The sequence below is a fragment of the Octodon degus genome, unplaced genomic scaffold, assembly GCF_000260255.1.
Source record: "Octodon degus isolate 3935 unplaced genomic scaffold, OctDeg1.0 scaffold00028, whole genome shotgun sequence".
Taxonomy (NCBI): domain Eukaryota; kingdom Metazoa; phylum Chordata; class Mammalia; order Rodentia; family Octodontidae; genus Octodon; species Octodon degus.
In genome coordinates this window covers 17,058,874-17,077,924 of record NW_004524604.1, presented here as the reverse complement: position 1 = coordinate 17,077,924, position 19,051 = coordinate 17,058,874, and the positions used below count along the sequence as shown (strand labels likewise).

General features: G+C 35.6%; 1 protein-coding gene across 1 annotated transcript in view; it reads left to right on the top strand.

Moving 5' to 3' along the window:
• CUNH3orf58 (chromosome unknown C3orf58 homolog) overlaps positions 1–18,215 on the top strand; it is a 24,585-nt gene extending 6,370 nt beyond the window's left edge. Inside the window, exons 2-3 of the mRNA XM_004629205.3 lie at positions 10,786–11,089; positions 15,396–18,215. Coding sequence (XP_004629262.1) covers positions 10,786–11,089; positions 15,396–15,727 — 636 coding nt within the window. The 3' untranslated portion in view covers positions 15,728–18,215. The remainder of the gene's footprint in view (positions 1–10,785; positions 11,090–15,395) is intronic.
• The last annotated feature ends 836 nt before the right edge of the window (positions 18,216–19,051 follow it).

Sequence of the window (19,051 nt, the reverse complement as noted above, 5' to 3'; positions counted from 1 at the left end):
TGTCGTGGAACCGGGGATTGAACTCAGACCCTTGCACTTGCCAGGGAAGCACTTATTCTACTGAGCCATCTCCCCAGAAGTTAAAGCCCATTTAATTTCCTTTTTTTTTTTTTGGTGGAACGGGGAGATTGAACTCATTTATCCTACTACTGAGCCATCTGCCCGGCTCCTTTCTGTGTTTTCTAATCTTTGAACTATTTTTTGTATCTGTGTTGAGTATGTAATGTTCACAATTTGCTGAAGAATAGTAAGGTCTATTTTTTTGTGAGATTCTTCTTTCTAGACTTGGGTGGCCAGTTTCCCTGGGGACCATCAGACTGGTTTTTGTTGTTGTTGTTTTTTTTTCCTGGCTTGTGGATTCTGGCCTACTTCCTGTGCTACTGTAATTGCTGCTAACACTTTATAGAATGCTGACATCTTTCTTCCCTTTCCACTCATTACCTATCTATTAACCTAATAATGGCCTTAGAATGTAAAACCTGCATTTTTCTTATACATATGATTAACCTTAGTAAGTGGTTGTAAAATGTTTTAAGACTAAAAATTACTAGTGTAAGGGAAAGATAGTCATTTATGCTACTCATAGACCTTGCAAATTATTAAATTATATATTAGAATCTTATATACAATTTATAGATTCCTGGTGAGAAGTTATGTATGGAAATACCTGGGAGCTCTTTGAATTTAGAGTCTAAACAGAATTGTGTGTTCTTTAGGCAAGTAGTCATCTTACAGAGTGTTTAGATTGAAAGGTTGAAAGGAGCATTTAGTTTAATATAAGTGAATGTATATGTAAACCATCAAAATAGCTTAAACAAGCCATGAAATAAAGGTATATGCACACTGTCAGATGACTCACATAAGGTGAGATGGGGTGTGTTTTGGTAAGCGTGGGTGCAAAGGGAACTTTTCAGGGAGGAACTGAGACCTGCAGGGGGAGTGAAATTTTGCCAAAATAGGAATAAGGGGTGGCAAGACTGATGTACAGTGTACTAGTTAGTTTTTCGGGTGGCAAGACTGATGTACAGTGTACTAGTTAGTTTTTCCATCACTGGGACCCAGTACCCATCAGTGGCAGTTTAAAGGAAGAGAGTTTTATTTTGGCTTACAGTTTCAGTGGGTTCAATCCACAGTCTACTGGCTACAAGGCAAAAACCCCTGTGGTGGAAGGTCTGACTGGGTGTAGGAGTAAGAAGCTGCTCACATCGTGGCAACAGTGAAGCAAGCAGCATTGAAGCCTGAGGGAAGTGTGCCCCCAGAGACATGCCCCAGTGACCTGTTACTACCTCTCCCTGGAAGAGGTGGTAACACATCTATCTGCCTGTGAGCTCATCATTAGGTGAGTATAGTTCTGACATGATCCAGACATCATCCAGAAGCCCCCCGCTTTGGACACAACACCCGTGAGGAACATTTTAGATTTAAACTGTAGCAAATAGTATAAAAAAAAAGAATAAGACAAAACAATATGCGATTCTGTCTTTCCACAAAGATGTTGAATGGCACTAGGCAAATCACTTACATGTTTTAGATCTTGGATTTTTAAATCAGTAAACTTAAAGGGATGTTAGTACTTATTTAACAAGATTATTTTTAAAAGTTAAGGGCCAACCAGATATAGCTCAGTGGACTAAAGTACCTGCTTAGGGCAGAGCTCAGCGGCCGGGATTTGGCTGGGGTTCAATCCCCAGCCTGCTGTGCTGGCCATGCCTGTGCTGAGATGGCATTTGAGACTGCGCATGGTGGTGTGGCGTGTGCCTGTAATCCCAGCCCTTGGGAGGCTGAAAACAGGAGGATCACTGCGTGTCCAGTCTATGTAGTGAGACCCTGTAGGTGCTGTACTAAAATACATTAAAAAAAGTTAAGGTATAGAATTTTTTTTTTGCAAAGTAGGATTATTTAAGTAATATATATATCTATATATATCTATATATCTATTATAAAGCTTTTTACAGTATTTTTACAGTATTCTTTGCAAGTCAGTTTATTCAGTTTTTATGCAGCTGTAGCTTTTGATAAACTCATTAGTACATTATATTGATACCTGTTTCAGAAATACATAATACAAGTTTATTGATATAATAATTTTAAAGTGGGCTAGGGATTTGTCCCAGATAGAGTAAAACAAATTAATATTATAGGAAGAAGGTTTGAGTAAGCATTCAAAAATACAAATAGCTTTTTTTCTCACTATGTCATTAATTTAATACATTCATGAATAATATACTGAAAAAATAGAGGTGATATCTTGGCTAGATATGAGCATTCGTGAACTCTTAAAAGATTTGTTTTTTGTGGAACTGGGGATTGAACTCAAGCCCTTGTGCTTGCCAGGGAAGCACTTATTCTACTGAGCCATCTCCTGGCCCTTAAAAGATTATTGTCTGATGTATGTATGCTGCTTCACAATCTTCATATTTTTCTCTTCTAGTTCTCTTTTGGAGTTTTAGTTATGAAGAGACTTGACAAGAGTTGTGTAGTGTTGTACAGTAGTGCCAAGAATTGATCTCACCCTTGGGGTACGGTAAAGAAGACAGGCTTTGGCATAGTTTGCGTAGCCTTTGCTTTTTGGAACATTAAATGTGGGCAGGAAATTAAGAGCATGATAATTTTAAATATTACATACTATAATGAGAACATCTCTGATGATAGAATTAGATTCTCTAATTGTGGATGGACAAGTAGTAGTTCAAAATGAGTGGTGAGGGGCCGGGGAGATGGCTCAGTGGAATAAGCGCTTCCCTGGCAAGCGCAAGGACCTGAGTTCAATCCCCAGTTCTGCCAAACAACAACAACAACAACAAAAAAAAAAAACAAAAATGAGTGGCGAAAAAGTACACAATTTTAGCTGAGGTCCACATTTAGCTGATCCAAAATAAGATCAAATATGTAAATAGGAAAGTAGTAGAAAACCAGAGAGAGGTACACAGGGATTCAGACCTGTGTACCCTTGTACCATGCTTAATGGGCTAGAATTTTTATTTTTAGAGTAGTGGGAAAATTAGAAGTGGTTTTATCAGTACCTGATTTGTAGAGAACGGATTTATAACGAGAAAGAGAAAAGTCAGGGCAAAAAGCTGTTTACATTTGTGGGAAAGATCTTTGTGATTGGGATTAAGAATTGCAATAGCAATTATGAAAAGCAGTCGGACCAAATTTATCTCAGAACAAAAGCTCTAGGACTTGTTGTTATGCTTAAGGGAAAAGGAAAAATAAAGGGTTATCCTGAAGTTGGGGCCTGAGCAATTATTGAATGACTGTTCCTTATTAAGGTGAGAAAGCCTGGAGAAGAAGTAGGTTGAGTGAACCAAGAATATTGTTCTGTCTGTTTTAAATTTAAGACAATAAGAATACCAAGCTAAAACCACAGTCCATATGTTTAATACAGGGGACATTACTTGTAAACAAACAGAATAGTCCCAGTTCTTTTAAGGGGCTATGTTAATTTGTTTTAGAGAACCAAAGAAGTTATTACTGTTGTACTTGTCAGCCTAAGAAGTCAGTCTGGACTAAGGAAAGATGGTGTTCTTAGGTTATTGAGTCTAGAAGAAGCTTACAATTATTATTATTTTTTTTTCCCTTCAAAGTTTTCTTCTTGTTGAATACAAATGTTTTGAGTGTGGTGTTTGTAGGTATATTGTGTGTTCAAGTCAGAACTGTAAATCGTAGTTGCTGGTGAGAGTAAGAGTCAGTTGAACTAGTACATTTTTGCATATTTAAAACTTGTAGCCAAATGAGATGATTTTTTGGGGGGCATTTCTTAAGCTGTTTATTATAAAATATAATTTATGTCTGGTAAATTTATATAATTTTTGTTCGTAATGTAACTTAATATCGGATATCAATTTTAGACACAGCTTTTGCACATGATATTCAGTGGATAACACAGCCTTACTATTTTCAAAGCATTGCTTAATATTGCTGGAATTTGAGGTGGGTGGAAATGGCATTCAGAAAATTATTTCATAATAAATGGAACATATCCTATGACTTAAAAATCTTGACACTGTTAGGCTTCCACAGTGTTCGCAGTGGGTTTTGGCCATTACATGGCAGTATAAATAAAGAGCTAAGGTCATGGGCAAATTCTAGCAAAAATTAGGTAACCATTAAATCAACCCAGTAATTTTACTACATTCCCTCTCTAGACAGTTCACAAAACTGTGAACACATTAGTCTGTCACCAGCACAGTACAGTTGACTAATCTGTATGAACAGCTGTTATAACATGCATTACCACAATGGGATTTCATTCAAATTTGGGCCTTTAGAAATAATTATAAACTTTAAATTGAATTTTTAACATTTTTTTATGCTTTAGGTAACATTTGCTTTCAAAGAAAGTTCTAAAGTTTAAATTTCATATTGTTTTTGTGTGGAAGGGCCAGTTATAAAAATTTCTTTTCAGTTGTAAAAATGTAATTATCAAATTTTCTTATTAAAAGACTTTTTGAGGTTAGTTTGTTTATACTAGGAATTGCGTCCTTTAAAAAGAAAATCAGTTTTGACTGGTAATCCATCTCTTGTTCCGTATTCTTTTTGTTTTTTTAGGTGAACTGAAAAGTTATATTCCTTTATTGGAACATTATAAAGTAATCAATGATTATAAAAAATATATATTTGTAGTCTGAAAGGAATTTTGATCTTAGAAATTTAGTTCATCAACATTCTTTTGATCAGGCAGGAGGGAAAAAGATTAATAGAACACAGGCTGTTAAAGTTGATCTTATTTTAATCTGTTCATTTTATGTCATTCATTGTTTGAAAATAAATAATTCAAAAGGTACTGTTAAATATTTATTTATTCTGCCATTGCCAGTCCTACAGATAACCTACCACTATTAAGGACTACTAGACTATATTGGATTATTTTGCTGAATTCACACACCTCCAATATTTAAATGGCAATGGAATACCTATCTCTGACAAAACTAAACAAAAAATGGGGATACAAATGAAGGACCATTTTGTATCTGTGTATAGAAAATAGGATACGTATACAGCTACTTTCTCTTAATTCAGTGAGAAGAAAGATTTGTACTAATAGCGTTTGGACAGGATATCATGTCTGCATCTTATACTATGAATAACCACTACGAAGACAACAGTATGCAATGTATTAATTATTGAAACTGTCATATTAATCGGTTTTGAAACTGTCTCATTGCTATTTGTTTCTCAAGAAAATTAATAAAAAAATTATTTGGTTCAGGATCTTGCTATGCAACTCAAACTCATAGTGATCCTCCTCTCTCAGCCTCCCTAGCTCTGGTATTGCAGGCGTGTGCCACCACTCCCATTTTCAGTGACTTGTACAGCACAGGGCTGACGTGGCATGTGGTACCAGGGATGGAACCCAGGTCTTTGTGCTTGCCCGGCAGGCGCTTAGACTGCCGAGCTCTCTTCCCAGCGCATATATTTGTTTAGTTTTTTGTATTTCATTTTTTTTTGTGGTACCAGGGATTGAACTCAGGGCCTTGTGCTTGCCAGGCAGGTGTGTTTTATTTTGTAATCCCAACATGATATATTCCTTATTTCTTCTCCAGACCTCATTACTTCAAGGCATTCCTTCCTTCATTTCACTGCAGCTCTACTGGCTTTTGTCTTCATCACTTTTAATGTATGTGTGTAGTGTTCTTACTGTCCATTCCTAGTCTGTCTTGATGTTTTACTCATCCTTTTGGCTCCACCTACATAGAGCTCTCCTAGGATAAATAATGTCACTTTGTTTTGCAACATAATGGTTGCTTGTGGGGTGCTTCTCTGTAGCATCTCTTTCTAAAATCTGAAAAAAATATTGAATTGAAAAGTTCTCTGAGTTTGTTTTTTAATTTATTTTGACTTTTGCAAGAAGAATTATAGTACCTTGGTTTTGCCTTTACACAAATCAGCACTGTACTAATAAGACTGAATTATATTTACCATTCACGTACCTCCCAACTCTGTTTCCTTGAATTTTCTTTTTTAATCATTAAAATGTAATGACTTGGTTTTGATTTAGGTAGTGATAGGTCATCTCAACATTTGCAGTTTGGGTTTTTTTTTTTGTTTTTTTTTTTACAGTGTGCTATGTTTAGGTGTGTATCTGCTACCACGTTTTTGATTTCTTGCATTGTTACTGCTCAGGAATGCTCTGTATATTCTTAAAACATCACATCTTTTTAGGGTTTCATAACCACTTTGTGTATCTCATGGTGAATTAGAAATTATTAGAAGACAATGAAGGTGTTTCTTTAATTTACTAGTTGGTTAGAGTTTGAAGATGTTATCTTTTGGAAGCTGTTAAGAAAACAACACATTTTAGTGTCTGTGTTACAGAATGCAATTCTTTTTAAAGTATATGATACATCTTGTCTTTTTTTTTTTTTTTAGCATTGAATTGCCTCATAAATATGGTGGTACAAGCACTACCCCAGGTTTAAAAGAAAGAAACCATGAAGTCATACTTTCCCATAGATACAACTAGTGAAATTTAGATAGAGGTGAACGTCAACATTTAGCCTTGTATTTTCAAGTTTATTATTCTATATATATATATATAAAATATACTATACTGCTCTTACTGTAGTTTTGATAACTATATGCAATACCATATAAATATATAAATTTTTAATCTTTTGTATCAATTAGGATATTCATATCACCATTCAATTTTTCTTACATGGATGGTGACATTAGTGGTTTTGTTTACTTGTTTCTGAAACTTTAGTTTTAAAATATTGTCAGTGCATACAATATTAATACCATTTGGATTTTTAAAACCTTTTTAAAAAATCTTTATTTGGTACATGATCTCATTACACAGCTTGGACTCATAGAGATGGTCCTGTCTCAGCCTCCCCAGCTCTGTGATTACAGGTGTGGGTCTCCACACTCAGTTTCAGGGCTGGCACAGCATGTGGTACTGGGGATCGAACCCATATCCTTTCACTTGCCAAGAAGGTGCTTAGATTCCCCAGGCCCTTGTGCTTAGACCACCAACCTATTTCCCCAGCTCTGTTTTTATTGCCCCTCCCATAAGAGATGCCTGGATCTGGTAATAAGGTTTCGTAATCATGTTTTATTTTTGGAAATTAATAGTAAAGGTATTTTTGATACTTTTGAATCTTAGCAATTTATCATGGCTTTAAAAAAAAAATTTTATGGTGCTGAATATTGAACCAAACTGTCATTTGCCTCTGTACAATCTTAACCTATCATATTATCTCAGATTGTTGGGCAATTTAAACTCTTTAGATTTTTTTCTTCATTCATTTATTTATTTTTAATTTAGTGCCAAGGATTGAATTCGGGACCTTGTGCTTGCAAAACAGGCACTTATGCTTTGGATCCATTCCCCTAACCCCTAGATTTTTGTTTTAAATAAGAAAACACAGGCCCCCTACATTAAACTACCTATTTTAGCCACTGTGTTTTATTCTCTTTGGGAGATCAGTAATCAGGAGGAGCTTGTTTTTCCATGTTGCTTGATATAGTTAACAAATTCAAGCTTAACCATCTTAAAGTTTTCTTTTTTAAATTCTGCTTGGCCATTTGCTTCAAATGAATATGAGAAATATTTTAACTTGAGAATTTTTGCACATTACCATGTGTTTAATAGAATTGTATTCTCATTAATGAAATCTGTTTTAACTATACAGTGAAAAATTCTTGTTGTGGGCTGGTGAGATGGCTCAGTGGTCTAAAGCACCTACTTAGAACAAGCTAAGCTAAGCAAAGCACAGGGACCACGGTTCAATCCTCCAGCACCACATGCCAGCCAGCCCCGCCCCCTGGTGGGCTGAGCTGGCCACACACACACACACACACACACACAATAAATAAATACATAAATAAATGTTTAAAAATTTTTGTTGTATGAGCAAGTGAATTAAAGTTTTTCCAAAATATTAGGTAGCAAACTATATGAAAGAGTTGTAGTGTTCTTTTTGAAATTGAGGCATAACAGGATTTCAGTTTAAATCAGAAATCACTAAGTGAATATCAAGTTTGCTCATTGTGACATTTGTTCATACATTTTGCCCTCTTCTATGGGGAACTTGGGTAATGAAGTGTAGATTTTGACTGTTGCTTGCCAGTTGGAAGGGCTCCAAAAACAAGGAGGCATTTGTTACATGTGCAGATGTTGGCAGGGTTCCCTTTTCTCTTGTTGTCAAAGACCATTTTATTTTCACAAAGATATGTTTGTATTTGTTCTATAATATGGCATGTGAATAATATACCAATAGTATATGGAGGAGTGTTTTGTTATACATTTTCATGGCAAACTTATATAACTTCCTGTATTTATTTACCCTTAGTGCTTTCATTTTTTTTTTTTTTTTTTTTTAATATTGGGGACTTTCTGCATGAACACTTCTGGAAAATAGTTAAACCTTTTGTAATCCTATGTAACTAAACTGTCAAGGTCATGGGTATTTTAAATTGGCAGGCAAAGTTAAAAGTAGTAGTTAAAAATCAGTTTTTCTACTACACATTGAACATGAGCACCTTTTCCTAATCTCCAAGAAATTTAAAAATCCTCAGCCACAAGATTAAAAATGTGATTACTTCTAATTTTAATCAACAAATACAATCTCTGCACTAAAATTCTATCAGTTTATCATGAAGATTCATAGTTTCTAAGAATTACTGTTTTATCACAAAGCTGCAAATCATAAATATTTGAAATAATATAGACACAAAGACTAGTATTGTTATCTACTAATGGTCTTAAATTGAAGCAGATGAAATTTGAGAATTATGGATGAAGTTTTAAAAACCTTTTGTTACACAGTTCATAAAATTTTAATTTGACATTGGTATTGTGTTTTGACAATTTAAAGTTCGAGGTAAAGTTGATGTTGCCTATTTTCTTAATACTTCAAGAGCCTCATGGTTAGCACTTTAAATGTATATAAATTGTTTAATTTTTAACAGTGGAAGTAGGCTACTCTTTCACTTAGTAGTGATTTATTGTAAGATGATCCTTAATAATGCTTTACCAGTCATCTTTTTAAAAAATTTTTTAATTTTTTATTTTTTGTATTTTAGGGAAGGGTCTATGGGGTGTTCAGGGTCTCACTACTAGATCGGACTCCTAATGATCTGCCTGTTTGCAGCCTCCCAAGAGCTGGGATTACAGGGGCGGGGCCAACTGGGCAGGCCTGGGGATCGAACCCCTGGCGCCTACACCTGCTTGCAGATGCATTAATCCACTGAGCTATTTGGCCAGCCCTTCCCAGTCATCTTTGATGGTTGTATAAACTTCTAATATTTTATTTTTTTCCAGTATAAAGGAAGACAATTTTTGGCCTGAAGAATGGCTTTCAAAACTCAACTATGGTTTTATGATCTTACCCAAAAAGTTGTTTAAAGACTGAGGGTTCGATCCCCTAGCCTACTGTGCCAGCCCCATCCCCAGGGTGCACTGAGATTGAGACTGGGTGTGTGGCACGCGCCTGTAATCCCAGCTCTTGGGAGGCTGTAAACAGGCAGATCACTAAGAGTCCAATCTAGTAGTAAGGCCCTGAACACCCTGTAGACCCTTCCCTAAAATACAAAAAAAAAAGAAAAGAAAAGAAAAGAAAAAAGTTGTTTAAAATATCTCTAGCTATCCTTTTTTTTCCTCAGTGCTCATTTTGTAGTTATAGGTTTCAGTTATATAACTCTTTAAATAAATAATTGTGAGACTGGGCCATAGTGAGCAAAAAATGTGATCAGAGAAAGGAAAATAAGACTCAGTTGAGGCTTGGAGTAGGGGTTGCACTGATGAATCAGTTTGTTCTTTCCCTGTTTTTGGATGTAGTTTAAAAGCCCAAGAATTTATTCCTCTGACCATTTCTGGAATAGCTCAGGCACCTATTAAATGCTGTCATGGGTGTCTTGCCACATTTTAGCAACTGACATTCTCACAATGATTTGTTTCATGTCTAGTCTCCTAAAATAAAAAAGCTATGGCTCTCAGAGACTATTTAGTTCACTCTAACAGCATAGGACAGTACCTTGGTTCTGATAAATATTTGCTTGTTAGTAGACCTACAGTCCTGTCCAGAAATAGGGATTGATGTCATTTATATGAATCAAGGTACAAGAAAGCATGATTTTAGATTTGATAATAAAGCCAGTGTGTTACCTTTTACTGATGTTTTATTCCAAAATTTTTGATAAGCAAGACTTGTTGAGTCTTTTAACTTTAAAAATGGTAAAGTCCGAGTCATACCTTGGAGTTCCAGTGCTCTGAAACTCCCTTGTATGAATGTGTGAATTTGGTACTTGATACATGTTAATGTAAAAATTCTATCCCTGAATTTTTTTGCCCTGAACTTGTTGGTGTCGATTGCCTATCTTTTCCACCCCCCTCAAAATAGTTTGCTACTCATTGGTTTTGGTATCTTCATGCCTCTTAAAATCAATTAACAATAAATACCTAGGGGGCTGGTGAGATGGCTCAGTGGTCTAAAGCACCTACTTAGAACAAGCTTAGCAAAGCACAGGGACCGTGGTTCAATTCCCCAGCACCACATGCCAGCCAGCCCCTCCCCCTGGTGGGCTGAGCTGGCCACACACACACACACACACACACACACACAAATAAAAAAAAATTAAAAAAAAAATACCAAGGTATAAGGATATACGGCAATGACAGGCTTTGCAGAAGAAATTAAATTTATTTTTAATGAACCGTTGTTGACTATAACAAAATCCAAACTCATTCTAGTAGAGGTCTCTACTGGGAGGGTCTTAAGAGAAACCTAGAACACTTTCAGCACTATCACTTATAACATTAAGATAATTCTTTTGTAGAGTTTTCCTTCAGATGAGGGTTGGCCATTCGCAAAATACCTTGGAGCGTGTGGAAGAATGGTGGCTGTAAATTACGTTGGAGAAGAACTGTGGAGTTACTTCAATGCACCATGGGAGAAAAGAGTTGATCTCGCTTGGCAGTTAATGGAAATAGCAGAGCAACTTACAAACAATGACTTTGAATTTGCACTCTACCTCCTGGATGTCAGTTTTGACAATTTTGCAGTTGGTCCTCGAGATGGGAAGGTAATCATTGTAGATGCTGAAAATGTTTTGGTTGCTGACAAAAGATTAATTAGACAAAGTAAGTATATGACTTTAACATTTATTTTCTTATATAATTTTTCTGGATCAAAATGTTTATATGAAGGCTTGAATTTCCTCTTTAAGTAACAACCTTGCATCTTTCTTTGCTTTATATAACCATTAAGCTTCCACTCTTAGTCTTTCTCCCCATACATTGTGAAGTATCTTTTGGGTTCCAGTGAATGCAAATACTGTGTTTCTGCACATGTATGTTTACATGTCTTTCCTATACTGTCTACTATGTTCTGTGGGCTAGGAGTCTATAAAGTTTGTTTATTTTATTTTTTTTATTTTTTAATGTATTTTAGTCCAGGGTCGCACTATGTAGATGGGACTTGTAATGATCCTCCTGTTTTCAGCCTCCCAAGTACAGGGATTACAGGCATGTGCCACCCCACCCAGTATCAATCGCCGTCTCAGCGTACCCCTGGGGCTGTGCCTGGGATCGGGGATGGCACACCAGAGATCAGGGATTGAATCCCGGCCCCTGCGCTTTGTCTAAGCAGGCACTTTAATCCTCTGAGCTATCTGGCCGGCCCTTAAAGTTTATATTTCCAGAAAGACTAGATTTTAATGGGGTCTCTTATAGTGATGTTCTGTGTTTGTTCTCTGGGGTGCCTACAGTGATGGCTTGGTTTTGTTTGTAACTATTTGGATGATTCTTAGCATCAAAGTTGTGACTGTTTGATATTCTGATTGTTGCATTTCATCCTTCACTTTGTTCTTCATTTATTTCTGAGTTCTCCATAGGATAAATAGGTGAAGTGTTTTGAAAACTAAATGGCTTAGAAAATTTTAAAATTCAAGGATAGTCTAGACTAGTTCTATAGTCTAGAAAAAGTTCATTTAGAAAAAGAAAGTGAAGGGTTGTTGCTGTGTTGAGCCTTGTATTTTGAATCCCAACCTGTTATCTCCCCATGGTAGAATGGAAGTAAAAGCAAGTATTGGTGGATGTCAGTTACTTTTCTCATTGCTGGGACAAAATACCTGGCACCCAAAATTAAGGAAGGAAAGGTTTATTTAGCTCACAGTTTGTTGCGGTTTCATTCCATACTCCAGTGCACAGGGCCACATGGCAGAGGGCAGCAATTCATGGCAGCGCAAAACAGCAAGAGCCAAAAGGGGAGGAGTAGTGGCGGAGCAGCAGAGGCAGAGAGCAAGCCTCTCTTACTTACATTGCATTCAGGCTCTCTGCCCCAGGATGGGTATAGCACTCACACCCATAATCCCAGCAGCATTCAGACTCATAATCCCAGCCTTGAATCATGAATTAATCATGAAGTCTAAAAGCCTGCCCCATTGACTGCTTGCGGCTTCACTGGGACACCCAGACACAAGCTATAGCAGTGGATTAGCAGAAACTGCCCATGGCGATACCTGAGCAGTGCAGCTAATATGACAATAATGTATTGATAATTTCATAGTATCCTAAGTATTTGATTTTCTCACTGCACATTTTGATTCTTTGGTCACCCTTGAAAGGTGCTATTTCTTGTTTGGGAAGTTGTCATTCACAAAAAAGAATGAATGCCCTACTGTTTTTTTATTTTTACTTTTTATTTTTTTGGTGGAACCAGGGATTGAATTCAGGCCCTTGCACTTGCCAGGGAAGTGCTTATTCCACTCAGCCACTCCCCTAACCCCTGAATGCCCTTCTGGAGTATTCCATTTACCTTTTCATACTTCGGTGGATGTTGTAGATTATACAGTGGTTACCTTTATACAGTGGTTACCTTTTTAAAACGTGTATAGGTCAGTGGTTTTCAGTGTATTTGTAGTTTTTGCAATTTTCCTCAAGTGTTCATTCCAGTGTTTGTAATTTTTTGTTTCTCACTTTATACAGATATTTTTAGAATAAATTTTACAGTTTTATATTATTTCTTGACTTTTGGGAATCTAACCATGTAGCTTTACATGATTGTATTTCATATAGAAACATTGCTCTAGTGCTACTATAACTCTGGCCAGATCTTCTCAAGTGTCTTATAGTAGGGCTTGAAAATTGCCATTTTACAAAGGATCTTCATTCACTCTTTTCACTTTCTAGTAAATGAATTTTATGCTTTATAGGGAAATTGAGGTTTTGCTATGCTATGGTAACTCCCTCAGTGCCCTTCCCTTCGTCGTCACTTCTCTTTAGACAGCAGATCTTTCTTTCAGAACTTGTATCAGTTATCTTCAACTTCCCACTCAAGTCGAACGCTAGTGTTTTAAGTTTTCCATAAACAAGTACATACAAGAACTCGCTTTCTTTTTTTTTTTTAATTTTTATTTATTTATTTGTGTGTGTGTGTGTGTGTGTGTGTGTGGCCAGCTCAGCCCACCAGGGGGCGGGGCTGGCTGGCATGTGGTGCTGGGGGATCGAACTGCGGTCCCTGTGCTTTGCTAAGCTTGTTCTAAGTAGGTGCTTTAGACCACTGAGCCATCTCACCAGCCCCTCGCTTTCTTTTTTATTTCAACTGTTCTTAACAGTATTGGTGATTTATGTATCTCAATCTTTTTTTTTTTGTAGTTTCTTTTTTAATTTGATTTTTATTGTATTAGTATGTTTGTAATTCACATTACAGTCATTTTAAGGAATGGTTACATGTGCTCTTTATAGCTTGTTTCTTTTTAAAATTTCCCTCCCCTTCCATCCTTGTCTGTCCTCCTTCTCTAGTTCCCTTAGCTGCTTTTTCATACTTGCTGATACTGTTTGTCTCAGCTCATGTTATTGCATATAGCCTTTACATTGATTGTGGGGTTATTAGGTTACGGTACATGTTCCCTTGTCTCTTCTGGCCATCTTTTCTCCTTGTCTTTGTATTTTGCCTCACTCAGTGTGGTATTCATTCATTTAATGTTTTGCTATGTTTTCCCCCTTAGAACCTAATTCGTATTGCTGCTTTGCCATTAGGAAGCAGTCAGTAAATGGGGAAAAGTGACTTTTTTTTTTCTCCTACAGGGCATTGTGCAAGTAGTCTGACTCTAATCTACAGTCTGGCCCTTTTACTTTTTAAGATAGGATCTTACAAAATGCTTAGGATGGCCTCAAACCTGAGACCCTCACACGTCAACCTCCCAGTTAGTGGGAATTTTAAGTGTGTGCCTTCTTGCCAAGTTCAGTCAGTAACTCTTGATTAATAACAACTTGAAATTTTTTATCTTCCATTAGATAACTCACTTTTTATAAACATAAATCAACTTTCACTTGCTTGAATGATTTTCATAACTTCTCATTGTTCTTCAAGTGAAATTCCTTATCAGGGCCAATCTGTGTGACCTGGCCTGGCCTCATACTACTTGTTTTAGTGCTCCTTTCTGTCACTTCTTGAACCTCAGGGTTAATGGTGTTTTGTCCTCTTGAGGGAATCTAATTCAGGGCTTTCCCTACTGCAGTTCCCCCTGCCTAAAATGCCTCATTTTTTTTCATGTACTGTATAAATTAGTTGTCTTTTGTGCTTTGGCTTGGTCAAGCACATGCATGATAGTATTTTATAATATGGTGTTATACTTCCAACCTTAAAGTTGTAAATTTGAAGTCTAGTTTGACTTACATATACCCACTTAAATATCTTAGTAACACTTTTATTTGTATTATTAAAATTAATACAAATATGTTATTAGTACGTACCTTGTTCTCCAGTCAGAACCTTATATACCGATACCTGTTAATATTTGTATCAAGTGTTTCTCCAACTGGTTTTTATTTCTATGCCTTCATTGGTGGTTCTTGTCATCTTAGTCCCTCCAGTCTTTAACCCAGTGTTATCTTTCTGGAAAACAAATCAAGGTTTACTGCAAGTAATAACCTGGTTCTCTAACTTTTTCTGCACCACCTCTCTTTACCTAATGTCACTGTCTAGCAATAGTGAAGTATGTATTGTTTCCTCAACCATTGGACCAATCTTGTTAAATACATGCCTAGACCTAGAAGGCTGTTTTCCTTTATTGCTTTTCTGATTTGTTTTATTTTAGTCCCTAAAATCAGCTGTACTCTTCTATGCAACTGTCTGTAGCTCCAGCCAGAAGATCTTCTCTAGTCTTCAGTTTTGTATCATACTTTGTGATTCTGTGTATGACAATAAGTCAGTAGGCTGAGCCTGTAAGTGATAAGGATCTTGATGATTCTTCCCTCAGTATTGACAGACTCCCAGTAAATATTTATGTAAATTAATATACTTAAATGTTTACATTTATAATGTATTTTTATGTATGGAAATATAGAACAAATACTTTATGTCAATTACCAAAATGTTTTAGTTTTACAAGCAAGGAGAAATATTAAAATGTATTTTTTTTTTCTGCTTTTCCCTCTGTTACAGATAAACCTGAAAATTGGGATGTATGGTATGAAAGCAAATTTGATGACTGTGATAAGGAGGCTTGCTTATCATTCTCAAAAGAAATTCTTTGTGCTCGTGTCACTGTGGACCACAATTATTATGCTGTTTGTCAAAACCTTTTATCCAGACATGCCACCTGGCGTGGTACCTCTGGAGGACTTCTTCATGATCCACCAACTGAAATTGCCAAAGACGGCCGACTCGAGGCCTTACTGGATGAATGTGCCAACCCAAAGAAACGCTATGGCAGATTCCAGGCAGCAAAGGAACTGCGGGAATATCTGGCACAATTAAGTAATAATGTCAGGTAGTCTACGGTGAACTTTACTTTTTTTGTTTTTCTTGTCTCCATTTAAATGGCACTGGCAAAACTAAACCACCAAAAACTATCTGGAAAAGTGGAATTTGGAAGTGTTACACCCAGAGGATGCTAAACTTGCACTGATATATCTTACGTTAACATCCATCGAGATAAGACATTATTACAACATTCACACATGGTTCTGCAAATAAATACTTTGGACACTTGAGTTATCAGTGACTGCCTTCCCCTCCCTTATGCCTGAGTGGATTAATGAGTTTTGTTAAGCTATTGGAACTGAGTCTGATAGTTACATTGGCTTGTGTATCAAAAGGTACTTGGTAACTTAGTTTGCATTACTATCATGATTTTGTGAATCTCTTGCATTTACTTTGAATGTCAACTTAGATTGGCCTGTTTTATAGGCCACGTACTCCTTCTGATATATAGGTGTTTTATTTTCCATTTTTATGATTTTTTAATTAAATAGTACATGTTCGGGTTACTGTAGGTGTTCATTTAAATTGTAGCTTTCATTCAGTGCTATGTGGTATGTATTTACTGTAAGGGCAGGAGTCCCTGGTTTATGTTTTTTTTTTTTGTTTTGTTTTGTTTTTGCAGAAAGCTGAGTATTTTAATATGTACATACTTTTCCTCTGCCTTCTGTGGTTTTACCATTGCATGACATCATTTCAGGTTGTTTATAAAGAATTACATCCTTCTAGGTCAATAATTATAAATGTATATTGAATATGAAGTTCAGCTTCTGTTACAAAATATCCTTTCATCGTTTACTAAAGGCTTTAAAAGAATAACACTAGAAATCTACACCTTGGTAATTTTGGTTCAGAAAAAGATATAACCTAATATTTTTAAAATGCTAACTAGTCCAAGATAGTAATGCATATGCCAAAGAAATATTAAACCTAGTCCTACGTTTAGAATTTAAAATAGAATTGGTCACCTTATTCTTATTACCCTACTTCTAGTATTTTAGCTCTATCATTGAATTCAGATGTCCTTGGTTATTCTTTAAAACAAGCTATTGTTTTCAAGAATATGTGACTTAAAGGTATTTTACACTTCTATTTACTGGTAGTTTAGCAGATTAACATGGTAGTCATTGAGTTTGATCAGGCATCAGAACCTTTCACTTATTGATAGATAAATAGTTTTTACTGTAGCACAGATGATTAGCCAGTCTGCTCAGCAGGGTCTTCTTTACCCAGTTGCTAAACATCAAAATATCAAATTTAAGCATGTGGATAAAAATCAACAAATTGTGAAATTTGTAGGCTATTTAAAAAGTTACTCTGACTATAATGTATGTAATATTTTTTTGTTTGAAATTATTACACATGTTTACAGCAAAGTTTGGTGTAGTGTGTAGTAGTTAGTTCTAAACTGACTTTACCTAAATCAGAAAGTGATTAAAATATGTACAACCAAAGCCAAGTTTTTCTTTTTCATTCATTCATTCACTATTTATTGAGCATTGGCTTTGTGCTAGGCACGGTAGTAGCTGCTATACACAGAACATGACTTATAATGAAGTAATTTTATCAAATACTTTAAATTAGCTCTTTCTTAAGTTGAAATTATATTATTAGGATCATGTATTCACATTATTTGATTTTTGTGATGAAAATTCTGCTTGTCCCATATAAAATTAGGTTGCTGCAAAAAAAAAGAGGAAGGTGAAATTAATAAAGGTATTTCCAGTTTTAAAACTGGAAAAGATTAAGAGATTCCCATTATAAAGTAGATTGCATTATGTTAATTTTAATATATCGTTCATTGCATAGCTCTCAATGAAACATTTAAGTGCTGAAGAATTTTAGTAAGAGGACTTTTTACAACTTTGGAAAGATTTTAGAGGGAATAGTAAACATCACCTATCTAGCATTCTCTTAAAACTACAAATAAAATATGTAATTTCAAAATGGGACATCTTTTATATTTGATAAGTATTCATTACAAACCTTAGGATGGTTTAATTAACATTTATCTTACCTTTTGGATGAGAGGTTGTAATTGTGATTACAGAGTAGGAAGTGAGAAAACACTGCCAGCAGTGATTACTACTACTTGAGGTGGTTTTTTATGACTACCATTTCTCCCCCATGAGATTATTGTGGAATTTCTTTAACTTTAGAAAAGATTGAGAAGAAAGTAGAATTAGAAATTTAAAATTACAGGGAAAAATATGTATGTGAAAAGCAATAAATATTTTGTTCACTTTGCTATCAATATATTCACTATTAGATATTTATTATACAGCAGCAATTTATATTTTTAATCATTACCCATTAATAGACGCAGTAAAATATTTTTGAATCAGACATTTGGGGTTTGTATGTGCATTAAAATTGTCTTTTGTACTGTAAGTTACTGTTTAATTTGAATATTTTATCAGAACTGTCTCCCTGTGCCTTTATAATAGAAAGTTGTTTCTACAACTTTTAATGATCTTAATAAAGAATACTTTAAGAATCATACTTTTCAGACTATCTCTTAAGTTGAATTATTTATATTTTTCTTGAATGGAAAATGAGGTGGTTTTTCTTGTGCATTTTTTTTAAGGTTTCAAAAATTTATTGATTCAATAGTACTGATCACAGAAAGAAAAAAAAAAAAAAAAGATTCCTGATTAAGTATATTCCACTGTCCAGGCAGTAGTTACTTTTAAAACATGATTGAGTGGTGTTTGATTAAAAGAAGACATCGTCTTGTGACCTCCCAGAGGGTAACTCCTTACAGGCCTAGCTTGCTCCTCCTCCAGTGTCTCCTCTTGGAGTTGTACCTGCTTTTATTACCTGTCTTTATCCTAATCCACTGAGGAATGGGGCGATTCTGCTTTTGCTTCTTGGCCAGGGATTGTTTGATTGTGAAAGTCTTGTGAGAAGACACGGTGCAGGAAGGAGGCAAGAGCACACACTCCATGGTGGACTGAAGCAGAAGAGCTTTTGCATGTGTTTTTGTTATAATTTTTGAAAACTATTTGATCTAATATAAAGTGTGTATGTTTTGTTTTTAATAGTAATGTCTTATCTTTTATTACTAAAATGGAATTGGTAAAACAATTTCATTATGGGAATTTCCTAGTGTATCCAAGGGAATAAATATAATGAATGGTAGTCTAACTGTCATTACATTAAGTCCAAATGTTAGCTACAAGAAACTAAACTTAGGGGCTGGTGAGATGGCTCAGTGGTCTAAAGCACCTACTTAGAACAAGCTTAGCAAAAACAAAGGGACTGCGGTTCAATCCCCCAGCACCACATGCCAGCCAGCCCCGCCCCCTGGTGGGCTGAGCTGGCCACACACACACACA